A 14,912-nucleotide genomic window follows, 5' to 3' on the forward strand; every position below is an offset into this window, starting at 1 on the left:
GGATTTTCTCTCTCGGGAGGCGCGCTCGCCGATGGAAAGCGCATCATCTCCCGCGGAGAGACGACGATCTTCGCCCCTAAGTCTGCATCCGACGTTTACAGTTTGACATCCTTTCTCTTCTCTCTCCATAGCATCTTTTTGGGATACATTCGTTCTCCATCCCTCTCTCTCTCTCACTCGTTACCCAAATGAGCTAGCTAATTTAAATAATGAAAATCGTTCTGCAAACTATGCTCGCATCTTTATGTATGCATTAAAAAACTAATTTTGAGAAAAATATTAATAAAAAAGAATTTATATTTTCAAACTAGGGTAGTTTTCAGAATTTTTAATTATTATTCGGATATTTCAGAAGGACCATCTTTTAAATACTATTTTAAAAACAGAGAAAAGATAATTGTTTTGAAATTTAGAAGCCCTGGTATTTGATGATAACTTTTAAACAAACATTTCATTTCAAAACTCCCTAATTTCTCCAAAATTTCAATTCACTGACCAATATCTCCATGGACTTTTACTTGTTGGTTAAAAAATGCCTATTACCACAAACTTATAAATAAATTAACGATACCCATAGTACTACAACAACAAAATTACCAAAACCAATATGAAATTCCCTGAGTTCAAAAACAAAACGAAATTAACCCTATCACCACAACCTCCAAAATAAGAAAAGATAATAGATAATTGAGCAGATAGATACACCCATCCATCCTTTATAAATAAATTAACCTTTCACCCCAAATATAACCCTCTAAAAATACATTGTTCCATATACCATATACACCATCCAAAAAAAAAAAAAAAAAAAATAAGTTACTTGTGTGAGAGAAGTAAAAGAACCGGGTGCATGGCATGGGGTTGCGGGTGGGCTTGGCCATGCAGTAAGGAAGGAATGAAGCAAGCAAGGGCGTATAGTAAGTAACAACGTCAAAGAGAAAGCTATCTATCTAATAAAGCGGAATATAGATCGAGGTCAACAGCTTGCAATACGTGATGGGAGGATGTGTAGGGGGAAAAATCCCAACGCACTTCGGGAAAGGAGAGAAGAATTCTTCAGTTCAATCTCGCGTCCTGCGAAGAACACGAAACTGCGGCTCCGAAAAAGATTCTCCCATATATAGGGATGGAAAAAAAGGAAGCGCAAGAGCATGCAGGCACATCAGGGATGAAGAGAAGATGGAAGAGGAGAGGGAGAGAGAGAGAAGCTAGCTAAGGCATCGGCGGGATGATTTATGTGTACGGCGGACCAGGGCGCGATATTAAAGTGGTTTTTTATTTCTTTCCTAGCTGTCGCCCTTGCTTGCTCGTTCACTTTTGGGTTCAACCTCTTCCTTATAATATAACGTAATAGGGAAAGGGAAGGGGGGGGCCTTTACCCCATTATGCGGGGATCGCAGATGTCATCGCGAGGTACTTGCCCCCATCGCCTTGCTCCATCAAAAAAGGCATAGAAGAGAGCCACCACGTACCGCTCCTTTGGGGTCCGCAATAAGAAGAAGAAAGTGCAGTACGGTGGTCACTCAGGGCAATAATGTTTTAATCGAGGTACAATGACATTTTTTAACAAACAAAAATTAAAAAGTGAATGGAACATTAAAGGAAATGGATTTATATGTACCTACACCTTGAGCACTTTGGAAACGTGTAAATCGCCTTGTTTTTTAGGTAATTGGTTAGGTCTGATAATTGCGAGCCTTTTTATAATTAAAATTGTGTTTTCATTTTCGTCTGGACCAATTCCTTTCATTTTAAGATTGAATACTAAGGAATTACATAAAAGTGTCTGGATTCAAAACAGAATAAGGATTATTTTTCTGGCTAAATTTTCAAACCGTAATAATAATTTCATAAATTTGAGTTACATCGTTTTCGCTTTCAAAACAAACTTAGTGAGGGGCAGGGAAAAAAGCCGATACGACCTTATTGTATGAAGGTTACCTTATAGCTCCAATATTAGAGGCGTCAGCTTTGGATAATAGGGTCTCATAGGATAGTAGTGTGCGGCAGAGCGTATACCGCTTCTGGCATGCGCTATATACTAACCCGCTTCTCTTTTTCTTAGGTTTACTTCACCCCTAAACTAAGTTACGGTCTAAGAAAAGTCTTTTTTAATACGGGGAAAATTGCTCCTCCTATACATAGTTTTTCTAACCCCGTTTTCCCTGTGTATAAAATTTGCCATGTACTATTAAAATTGAATATTGGATAGTTTCAAAAGATAATTGAAATGACGTAAAGAGTTCCTTCTTCGTACAACTTTAGGAAAACCGATTTCCCTGATATTTCCAGGTTCTCCATGATGCATGTTTGTACGAGCACTGAAAGGGTAGATCACGTGATCCTCAAATAAAATTCCCCATCTTTGATACATTACCAAATTAAATTGATATAAATATCAAAATTATTTTAATACAATCGAAATAACTTTCAAATAGATAAATATTGAAATAAAAAAGGACATTTGGAATCTTTATCTTTCTGTATCTCCACTGATGACATAAATTGGAATCTCCATATAAATATTAAATACAAGCGTAAAAAATCAATAATATCCTAAGCCTTGGTCCCTCGAGATTTGAATTGAAACACGTATAGAAAATAGAGTTTTTTTAACACGTTTTGCGGGTAAAAAAAATTCTATAGAATGTTAAACACGTGAATTTCCTTGTTAATATTGGCGTTGCATAATAATCGGCATAACGGCAACGCAAACATGACAGAAAATCAATAGAAACCTTCGTGAATCTCATCGATTTTCAGAGCGCGCCTCCCAGTACCACTGTCTTAGCCCCCTAACGCTCCCAGAACCCAAAATATTCAAAATATATTCAATGGAGCGAAAAGTTGACTACGCTCGCTGTGGAATGGATAAATTTCGTATATTGTGACGTTGGAATACTAAAAATATGATCATAAAATGTTTTAGGTTTTTCCAGCATTGGAACTAACACGCAGAGAGCACGAGGTCTGCTAAATCAATGCCAAATGTCAAAGCACAGATTTATACAAATTCCAATGGACATGTTAGTGGAATGTTTGGCAAAATACTTCAGTTAATTGTTTTGAAGAGACCTGACTTTTCCAGGGTTTTTTCCCTGATTTTTTGAATTTATTTTCCCTGACCAAATTTCTCTCTACGATCAATGCACCCATTGTTTCAAAATTCCAGACTTTCTAGGTTGGTTTTCCAGGCGGATTATTATCTAACAATTGACTCCATCACTTCAATTCACCCAAAATATTCAAGTAATAACTGCATCAATTCATGAATAAGTTAAATTCAATTAAACCGAGTTCCTTTTAAGACATCCCATCACATAAAATAAAATAAAAATCCTCAATATCCGAAAGATTTCGCCGAAATTCCCTTCCATCCTCTAGAAAGAGTGTTAGCTAGAGCTTCCAATAGGACCCTTAAATCTTCCACTATCTCACTCTGTTCCCAAAAAAGAGGACCCGCGAGAGCCGTAACAGAGAGAGTGAGAGAGAGAGTAAAGTGATGAAATGATTATAAGAGGCTGAGGGAAAAACCAGCGACGAAATACAAAAGAAAGGGGCGTGGTCTCATTACATCCTAGCAGCCGACAGAGAAAAAGGAATATATAGAGAGACATTCCAGGCACGTAGGGACTGAGTTGGCTGGCCCCTTTTATTCCCAGAATGGTTTTCTGTCTTGGTGGGAAACTCTTTGTTGGTGATAAAAACGTCCTTTTTTAAATAGAAAAAGAAACGAATAGCCGTATATGGTTCAAATACTCTTTTTTTGGATAAACTTCGTTATAGACGTTTTTTTTTTCAGAGAGAAGCCCTTTTGATAACGGAAAAAAGAAGGTATAACATTTTCTTTTTCTTTTTTAAGTCTTCACTAACCTTTTAAAATTTTAAAGGGGTTTCCATTTCCATTTATATTCAGATGTTTATTTCTAGATACGTTTTATCAAAATAAGGTCAAAGAGATACTTGGAAATGGAATAGGGTATTGACTTTTAAAACTGTATGGTAATTACAAAGTTTAAAATTAATTAAGCTGATTACAAGGGGGGGAATCACTTAATTGTTTTAAGAATATATACCATTAATCAATTCAACATAGTGAAATACCCCTCGAAGCCTCTATTGGTTCAGAGATATTCTAAAATGCCATTCATTAAATTATTTAAATTTTAAGTTCCCATGGTCCTAAATTGATCGAGATTAAATAAACTTACGCTTTAAATAGAAAATAAATAAAAGACACTAGAGTACACTTTCATCGTGATAATCTGTAGGCCTAATAGCTTTCGTAAACTTCTCTAAATCTAACGAAGGCATTGATTTATAAATATATATTAAACAAGAAAAAAGGAAAATAAATAATACAGGTAATCTACTTCAGTATCATTTTCAAACGAAACTAAATAAAAGACCTTCCTTAAAAAAATATAAAAACCAAGGAATCATTTCTTGAACTTTAAATAAAGGTTTCTTAGGTAAAAACGGCTGTGAGTTATACTTCACCCCACATCAGCATCAGGAAAAGATGGGAAAGAGATTTTTTGAAAGAGGCTTGGGAGTAAGGGAGTAAAAAAAAACCAGAGAGAGAAGAAATCTCAGACAGGAAAGGAACCAGGATGAAGGAAAAGGAAGATTAAGGCCGAGGAAGGAAAAATAGCCAATCTCTCTCCCTTAGGCTTTTGGAAGAAAGCGTCATGCACTTCTCTTCTACAGTCACACTGCAGCAGAGTCAAATGGACAGCGGCTATTTCCGGATCCCATTTTTTATTGAGGGTTCTTTATACGTCACTTTCCCCGGCTGGGATTCCCTACCTACACCTTTAGAGGTGTTTTTGATACCCCAGAGAAAAAAAATCACGTCACAAGGAGAATAAGTAGCGTACCTTTTTTAATATATTTCACAATTCGACACGGTATTGGTGGTCCTATCGTTATCTTTCTCTTCTTAAACTGCATACACGACACGCTATAGCCTGCCCTACATTTGATTTAACTTGATTTATTCAGGCTGACAACTGGCGCTAGAATATTGGTAAGCTAAGCCTCGTTTTCGAATTTTGAAAATAATTCACGCGCTTTAACCGAATGTTTTGGCGGGAAATGTCACGTGTATTAAAATATTTCTGAAGCACGTGTTTGCAAAGTAAACTCGTGAAGGATTAAGTATGGAGTGACAATGAGGTCTCAAAAAAGCAAGGATAATTGGGAAAGGTGTGGGAATTAAAGGCTCAAAGATCAGTCGTCATATAACAACATATTTGTCTCGCTAAACATTTCTAAAAAGTTGCTCGTTAGGTTTGAACGGGCCTTTGAAAGGATCTAAAAACTTGCGCCAATATTTCAGTCTTTTTCTCTCGATTCTAAGAAGAATTTCTTTCGTTTTTTATATCAAAAGCTTGGGGGGGGGGACGACAGCGGCTTTGCAATAAGGGCTAAAGGTTTTTTTCTCCCATTGAAAAAGAAGTGGGAGAAACGATGCACGTTGACCGAATAAATGGAGAAGAAAATGGTCTCTCTCTCTCTCTCTCTCGATCTCGCACCTTGATCCGACTTAGATATCGAGCCGACGGAGAGAGGTCATTCCCGAGAAGGAAGGTGCGGAGGGGGGTAACAGTCCCAAGTACCCCTTTGGATACCTTTCCCCCCTTTGATCATCACCCACTGAAATACTCTATGTACTTAAAGGATTCCAATTTCATTTGATATCATTTGAATATACACGTAATGCTAATTTTTTTATTCTTTTTGCATTTTAAAACAATCATTCTGATGATGTTAAAGTCCGATTTTATTTATCCTGAAATTTTAAAGAGGTTTAATCTAAAATAAATTTTTAAGAGGTTTTAATCTGAGGTTCACAAAGGAAAACTTAGACTTTTTCGTTCCTACTTATAAGAGCGTATTAAATTGGGATTTGTGTCTAAGGATAATATTGAAGAAGATATTAAATTAACTAACCACAGCTTAGGACCGAAGTTAGGACTTGGTGCGAAATAACCAGACTTGGGAATTTCTATTCAGCGATGACTAATTTTAAGTATTTTATTTATTTATAAAAAAAAGGATGATGTCATATTCTCTTCAAAAGATGATATTTATATAAAAAAAACCTTCCGATAGCTATTTATCATATTTTTTTAAGATTTCCATAAAACTCTCGATATACTAAATTTGGTATAATAAAATAAGATCCACTTGAACTATGTCTCAACAACCAAAAAAATATCTCAGACAATTATTTTGAAAAACACCGATTTCAAGAAGTACATTGCGATATTTCAAAATAACAACAACAACCACCAGAAGAACAACAACTATAATATAATATTATATTATAATCTTAACATTTTCTATCACATATTTTACCAAAACTTACTGGAGTTGTCCGGGTAAGGTTGTACTAAATTTGGTCTTACTTAAATGCCCGCAAAAAGGGTCAAGGGCATATTCAAAACAAATTAAACTATACTACGAAATGTCAACGGTTGAACTTTAGTTCGAAACAAAGGCTTTCTTACATTACAGACCGCCATTTTCCAAGATGGCCGCTTATTTCAAAAATATTTCAAAGTGAGTACTTTAATATAATTAATAATAATTGGCCTGGGCAATTAATATTATCACGTTAACTTTATCATTTATTTATCTTTGAACCAAATTAAATGGTTGATATAAAAATTGTCAAAGGTCTTTAAGAATTCATATTGGACTTCTTTGTGTCGTTAGTATATCTCTATAGATATCAAGGGCGGGTCTGTCCTCGAACACTATTATAAATTCAGGCTGCATAACTGAGTAGCAAAGCTCAGTCCCTTCAATTTCCCTCCCATAGAGTAAGTACACTGAAAAAGTTTTAGTTTCACGCAAGTCTCATACAAGATATAAAAAATTTAGCCTATACATTCTCACACAGAATGTGTGGTCAATTTCCACATTCGTAGAAGTACATAATTAGAAGGTGCATGCACGGTAGCGTGCATAAATTTACCCTTATCATAAACTATATTGTAGATTAAAAGCAAGTCCGTAAGGTTGGTAGGTTCTACGATTTAGGTTTGATTTTAAACCTAGGGTTTGTAATTGGAATAATAATTATTCAGATTTGTGTTTATCTTAAAAAACCATTAGATTGCGAAAACCCCCAAATATTACTAACGCTTCTCGACGGATTTCAGACAAATAAAAACATATTGCTGACATGGAAAATACGCCTAAAGTGGCAGTTAAAAACATTAGAATTTCCATTGAGTGTATTGAAAAAACCAATAACGGTACTCGATGGTTTTCCCGCTAAATTATAAGTCATATCAGAGATAGCCTTCAATAAAAAAAAATTATGTTCAAAGTGAAACGTAAAAAATACTCCATATTAAAAAAAAATCGATATCTCATCCGAAACACCCTGTATTTAAAAAAATGAAATGCTTGCTATAGCAACGATTTCTTGATGATATTTCCCAACAAGTGGAAAATACACCGTTAGTCATCAGTAGACATCGCTAAAAATCCGTGCTTCTAAACATGTACTTCTAAAACAATCGTGCAGCTTAAGATAAAGATTTCAGTTCATAATATCAACCAAGACTGGCACGAACTACGGTAAACGTAATAAAGAAAATCGCTTTACTTTCTACTTGAAACAACCGAAGCATACCTTTAAGCATAAGTTCATAAGATATGTTCCTCCCATAAGTTTGTCATTGGTTACAAACTGGAGCTTGTCATGAAGTGAATGAGGTAGGTCATAGATTCGAGGTAAAGCGACGCCTGGTGAGGCGCTGTCAAAGGCTTATAAATACAGACTAAATAGGATCTAGATGGAAGTCCTGCAAAATTAATTAACCTTGTGTAGGACTTCAATTCTCACTTCCGTTGTTCTCACTCGAACTAGCTCGAGCTGTAAGCAACTCTTTAGGATTACGAAGTATCGGTATAGTGTCAGACTTATGGAAGGAACATATCACTTACAAACTTATGCTTTATAAGGAGATCACGCAATGTTTAAACACGAAGATATTTTAGCGTGTGTCAGATTAGTATATAAGTTTTTTTTCCAAACACTGTCGAGCATTCTGTATTAATCTATGGTATATGGGTGGGAAGGTCCTAACTTCCGTTGAATAAAAAATTAGAACGCCTGCAACCAACTAGTGACCATTACGTAAAGAGAGTTGCAGAGACTGACCACTACCTTCTTAATCACGTGTCACGCTTATAAGGAATAAACGTTAAAAGTAGGGCGTCTAAGACCATATTATCTTATTATTATGATAATAATGTTTAAAAGTCTATATATGATTGGATGTTTATATACGCCATAATGAGAGCCGCGTTTTTAACGGGGAGGTATTTAATTACGGACCAGATTACGGACGCCAAGGGACAGTCTATAAAGTTATTGATGCAATTGCAATTAAACACCGTTTACTAAACCAAACTTTATTATCGAATTTACCCTGCCTGGGTCTGCGATGAGAAACGAGTGTTTATGACAAAATACATTTATAGTTTCTGATATGGTCGTGGACTCGTGGGGACGGTGTAGGCGGAAGGGAAGTAGCCATATAGCTGGACATTAAATGCGTCACGCCAAAAAGAATATTCTATATGGGCAGGTATTCCTATAATATACTATGTCGGCGTGAATCAAAGCTCCAGCGCAGATTTAAATATTCATGGCGACCACTTAACCCCATCCTGAATTATTAAACAATTCACCCGGCTGCATGCCCTCAATCGCGGCTATATGATCAAGGACTTTCCCACCCCGACGTACCTTAATCTAACTCCGACCCTTTTTATACAGATTGGCCTTCGTGCACGGACAGTGGCTCGCGATATTACAATGACCCGAAGTGACGAAACTCGCGATAGGCTCATTTGAGAGAAGGTCTACGAAAAAAAAATTGAAGTTGATTACCGCTGCAGTAATTATCAAAGATACATTGAGAAAAAGAGGAAAGTGAATTGAACCCCCCCTTCATTAATTACCTCTAATTTATCGACGAGAATTATCGTATGAGGAGTTAGTATTTTTTATTTTTTAACCATAAAATACCTATTGGACAAACCACGCCCACTTCTTAATTACGTATGTCGGGAACAACAAGGGCGCTGTAGAATTTATTGCACAATGAATCCGTAACCCTTTGCAGCCTAAAATATAGATCTAGTAGCGATATATTCTTTGAGGACACACTCCGTTATTTCTATATGCTCATGTTACAATAACAATTCTTCCCGTATTCATTGCTTAATTTGCTCTTAAGAAAACATAGAACATATCTACTATTATCAGATTGTCGGCGAGTATAAGTTTGTAGACGAGTTGCGAGTATGCATTCGTATCCTTTCCGTAGTGGTTGCTGTATATTTCAACGGATACGAGTTCTGCTGGAGCATTTCCGGGGGGAGTTTTTCAAGACTAATTATCATTACTTTCCTTCCTATCTTGAAGACCGTTCTTAACTATATTACCAACAGGACATTAGCTCTAAAAACATACACGCTCTCTTTCTATTCATCCCCCGGGAAGTTTTTAATTGGTTTCAAAATTAACAAGAAGCGAGAGAGAGATAACGCAAAAGAATCGGTGAACTTTAAGGGTTTAGAGAAAAACATTTTCTTTCTTAGCTCGTGCAAGGACACCGTATCATAAGTTTATAAGATATGTTCCTCCCATAAGTATGAGACTTCCTATACTTCGTAATGCTACTGAGAGACTTACAGCTCGAGATAACTAGTTCGAGAACGACGGAAGCGAGAATTGAAGTCCTACACTCGGTGGTTAATTAATTTTGCAGGACCAAGTTCCATCTACGTCCTATTTAGTCTGCATTACTAAGCCCAAATTTGACAGCGCCTCACCAGGCGTCCCTCGCTTTACCTCGAATCTATGACCTACCTCACTCACTTCATGACAAGCTCCAGTTTCTAAGTTACCAGTGACAAACTTAATGGAACATATCTCATAAACCTATGATAATATCAATAAGTATACCTCCATTACCTCTTCGAAAGCTATAGTTTTCATTGTCAAAAATCATATTTAACTGGGGGAACACACTTTGTCATACTTATTACGTTGTTATTATACTTAATGTTAATTTATATTTTCCGAGGGTTTCCTGTTTCGTGATAATCCTAAAAGGTGGCGTGACAGTCTACATTAAAATGGCAGTCCGATACCGCATGCATGCATGCTCTGCTTTTGAGTATTTTAGAGAGGGGGGAAAGGGGGAGGGGATTGCAGCTCGTGACTGAGATTCAGAGAGTCCCGTTCATACATACCTAGGCTATAACTGCAAAAGATTCAAACTGCGATTAAAAGATTTTTAATGGATTACACGCCCTTAAGTGCACAACGATTATATCACGAGATCATTGTTCATAAATGGGTTTTCCTTTTGTATTTTTACATTACATAAAAGATCACGAGGAAGGACTAAATCGTTGTTTATCATAAAGGCGGGAGGAAAACGTGTTAGGGCGACATTTTCAAGCTCAAAATGGCTTTATGCTAAAATTTCCATGCATAATTCAGGAATTTGGTTATAGAAGCATTTAACACCCAGACAATAATAATTTTAGAAATGGGTAGGATAGTGGGCGGAGACAAATATATGTCTGAGTATAGCACCTGATCAATTAAAACGTTCGGGAAAGTTTAACAGCTAGGGTTCATACAACTTTTGGAAAACCGATTTCACTGAGTTTTCCAGGAGTTTTTTTTTCATATATTTCCCTGAGTTTTCCAGGCTTTTTCCCATATACAACAACGAGGGTCGTTTTCATAGTTGAAGCAACTCCTTCAGAACAAACTTACTCAAACCTCACAAATTTCCCTGAAATTTACTAAAAATTCTAAAAATCCTTGAGTTTTCCATGCGTTTTTGTCTACTATTTATTTCCCTGAGTTTTACAGGTTTGTATATGAACCCTATTTAACGCTCTATACCAAGGGAAGTAATTATTGTAAGGCATGGAAAACTTGGATGAATTTGATTCTAGGGACCAAAAGATGAAAGGATCGATGCGAAGATGGGGGAGAAAAAGACCTACAAATTCTTGACCTCTTCGCCAAATTAACATCCCCTTTTGTATCTATGTATGTACCAATCTCATTTCATAAAGTTCACTATAGTTAGCGTTCCAAGAAATTATCAAGGGAGGTTATAAACGGAAACTAGCTAAAATTACTATGGCTGCTGGTATTACGACACGTAAACGACAATGGACCCCACTGGGGACATACTTGGTTAAAAGGTTTATTTTTCTTCATACATAAATAGTCCCATGAATAAGTATAGCCTCTTCCATGACATTATCTCTATAAACTCCATTGAAGTTAGTTAACTAGTTAGTACAATATTCCTACTAGAATTATTACTTATTCTTTAAATATTTCTCTGACCAAGAGAGAGCTGGTGCTGGTGTTGGTGGCGGGATAGAAGAAGCTCGAGAGGAGCGTGAGCCGATGGATGCTGGAGAAGGGATGTTTCTCTCACCTCCGGCCGAATACCCGCTAGCGAGCGAATCCCGCCGTTATCAAAGATGAAAAGCGCCGATGGATTCAGTGTGCACGAGAGAGACCCTAGAAATTCACCCCGGAAAGTACCACCAACCAACCGCTCCGTGCATGCACGGCTGGACCATCTAATTTCCGTTCTGAAGAATTATTTAGCACCTTTAACGATATTTGGGGCTTCATCTCTCTCTATATGGGATTCGTTATACCTACAAGGCCTATAAGTGATGTCTTTCAATTTTTGCAATTTGCACGAGTTCTTAAATATTAATTTGTTACTTTGATCTGAAATAACTAATTATTTTCTTGTCGAAAGGTGCATCAATTACCTAATATAATTCTTCAATTATTACTATAGCTTCGGAGACCTGTAGTCTAATTCTTATAATTTAAAATTTAACTGAAACAAATTAACTAGGCCTGAATGGATGAATGAAGTTTTCGAGTTTTAAAAACCTTACACTATGTTATTCATAATTCCAAATAAGGAGAAAATTTAAAATAACTTGAGTTTATGAAGAATTCAGTTCAATTAAAATTTATGATAAATTAAAGAATTAGTACTTAGCGGAAAAGCGATGGGCTCCATTTTATAAGATGGCGGCATATTTAAATCCAAACATATGCATGAATATAGAAATCAGTTGAAACGTGTTTAAACGTATCTTTCTTAAACAACACTGAATTGAGCGGTTCTTTGAAACGGCGTTGTCAAATATTTCAAGGTATATATTCGACACTTCCTGAATTAAGGCCATTATCAGTGTCATTTTAATAGATTTCTTTCAATTTCTCAATTAGTTGCAATTACTTGAAATAAATTAACACAAAGTTAAAAAATTATTCCGTATTTTGGATTACGTATTTATTGCCAATGAAAGTAAATAAATATTTCGAACTTTAGCAGGTTAAAATGTTATGGAAAAAAAAGGCGATTTGAAATTGAAGGAAAATAATTATCTTACATAACTTTGAGCTAATTTACTACGTGTAAGACATAATAGAGATAATGGCGAGAGGTTTTAAAGACAATCTATACGATACAGGAGATCAAGGTGTCATCCTGTTAAAACGATTTAAATGTTATCGGGTGACAAAGCTCGAGGAAGATCAAAGTTACAAAACACCGCCTAAAATCTTATCAGAATATACAAAACATTTCTGTTGAGTGATTTAGGATACGCTTCGTCAGTCATCCACTTTCCCAAAAATAGGCATAGTTATACCCTATGAAAGTAGACTTTGGTATTATAGCGCGCATACGGACAAGTGACAAATTAAATCAAACTCAATAGAAAACCTTGTTATAGCGATTTTATGATATATGTATCAGTCGCGTTAGAAAACAATGCAGAGTAATACGGGCCTCTCTCTAGTTGGCTGAATTACAAAATCCCATAGTGATAAATGTATACTCAAAAAGTCACCGATAAGATGTCTGAAAAGTTTTGGGATTAGAAATCCTATTCAAATTCCACAATTTTGATAAAAGATTTCGACATTTTGCACGCGATGGTTTTCAACTAATATTCAAATTTCGATCCTTGTAGATTTATACTAACTTAGCCCATTGGAATTTATGAAAGAATTATATATGCCGAACTGAAAACTACTCTTTTCATTCATGTCAAGATGTTAAGGTTTAAGAGCGCATGGCGCCAAATTTTAGTTGAAATACAAACAAGAACTCTACGGACATTGGGGGACGGTCAGTTCGCTACCCCTAGCTAATACATACTCGGACAAAGAGGGGTCCACTTCATTCCCATGACCTTCAAAATGTATTTTTCCAAGGGTCGAAACATTAAACTATATATAGTTTGACTTTGAAGGTCAGATTGCGTAGTTTAAATTTCAAAATAAGCTTTTATGGCGAGGTCTAATCTGTATTTTAATCTCCAGACTTTTTTAAAGATGTTTTAACCACTTTGCCCTTTAGCCTTCCCAAATAGAAAAAAAAAATTAACCAATAATAGCAACCGAATTAAAAGAAGCGCCTTCCTCTATCGCAACAAAATGGATAAATTGGTCAATCATGACCATGTTGATATATACCCTACTACAGCAACAACAAACCGTTTTAGAAATATTCCCAGAATATTTGAAAGGCCTCTGAATTAACAAATATGCCGGAGAACTATAGCGCAAACGTTGCAAATTCGAATGCGCCCAATTAACAGTGGATTGGGATTCAAACTCCAATATCAATAGCGCTCTAGCATTTAAAAATCAAAAGGGGCCGGTACGAGAGTCCAAAGAGGTCAAACGATACTTCAACTTTAACATAACGACTTATCGGCTATACAGTGTCCTAAAAGTTAACAATCACGGGTCAACTTCCATTATATATGAAGTTCAATTTAAAATTGTCTAGTAATAAACATCAGAGTTTGCATACCCAAATCGTCGACGGCTAGGTTTATGGATGAATTAAATTTAGTCCAAGAAGCTTCGGCTCTCTGCATGACTTCGGCCTTACAAGCCTCCAAGCGGGCTGCGGCCGCGTTGGCAGCGGCCAGCCAAGAGAGGGTAACAGCGTCGGCCGCCGTCGCGGGACACGTAAACGGCCGGATGAAACCGACCCGAAAACGTCACAAAAAGAGTTAAGAACAATCTTGGAATTCACCGTCAGTATCTTTATATTAACGCGGTCAGTAAATTCTCATTGAAAATCCAAATGAATGTCGCAAAAAGGGGTTAAGTGACCGGCGACACCAAAGCACTACTTCAAAGGGGGTAAACAAAAAGCGGGAATCCAGGAGGGTCCGTCCCCGGGATGGTACCGTTCTTCTCCGCCGAGTCAAGAACTTTCTCCCCGTCAGACCTGACCTAACAGCAACACATTCTCGTGGAAGTTGAGAGAGACTAGCTCCACACTTGGATCATGTCCATTATCATTGTCGAAGAGACTCCAGGGATTTCCAGAAAAAGATGAGAAAAACTAAATCCGCCCCCACTACCGCGGAAAACACCAGATCTCGAGGCATGGGGTTCTCGCGCTCTCTCCGAGATTCCATTTTCAGCCCCGATTTCCCCCTCCCCCTTCGTACGGACCGGAGGAGTGGCTTTATCGCTCACGTGACGCTGATACGAAAGCCATGATTGGACTGGAGAGGCTATAAAGTGTCCACGTAAGAGATTTCCTCAGTCGATCCCAATTTCTCTTTTTTTCTCCCTCTCTCTCTCTTACTCTCTCGTAACTAAAGAGATGCTGAACGTTTACGGAAACTCTCTCTCTCAAAGCATGGAGGACATGCTCGCTTCTTAATGTCTCAATAACTCGTTAGATTAAAAGATGATATTACATTACATCTCCCTTTCCTTAAATTTTACTCCATGGTATCAGATAACGAAAATAACAATAATCACAGCATACCTTGACGCCACT

At 36.7% G+C, this 14,912-nt stretch overlaps 1 protein-coding gene across 3 annotated transcripts in view; it reads right to left on the reverse strand.

Annotated features, from left to right (window-relative positions):
* LOC149702399 (uncharacterized) overlaps window positions 1-14,912 on the reverse strand; it is a 180,920-nt gene that overhangs the window by 126,982 nt on the left and 39,026 nt on the right. The window contains exon 1 of one of the 3 annotated variants that reach the window (XM_089866196.1): window positions 13,923-14,710. The exons of the other annotated variants lie outside the window; for them this stretch is intronic. Within the exon in view, the coding sequence (XP_089722322.1) occupies window positions 13,923-13,989 (67 nt within the window). The 5' untranslated portion in view covers window positions 13,990-14,710. Of the gene's footprint in view, window positions 1-13,922; window positions 14,711-14,912 lie in introns of those variants that run through there. 3 annotated transcript variants of the gene reach the window in all.

The sequence above is a fragment of the Phalangium opilio genome, unplaced genomic scaffold (assembly GCF_054372755.1).
Source record: "Phalangium opilio isolate 3A_F unplaced genomic scaffold, DU_Popi_V2 ptg000017l_1, whole genome shotgun sequence".
NCBI lineage: Eukaryota > Metazoa > Arthropoda > Arachnida > Opiliones > Phalangiidae > Phalangium > Phalangium opilio.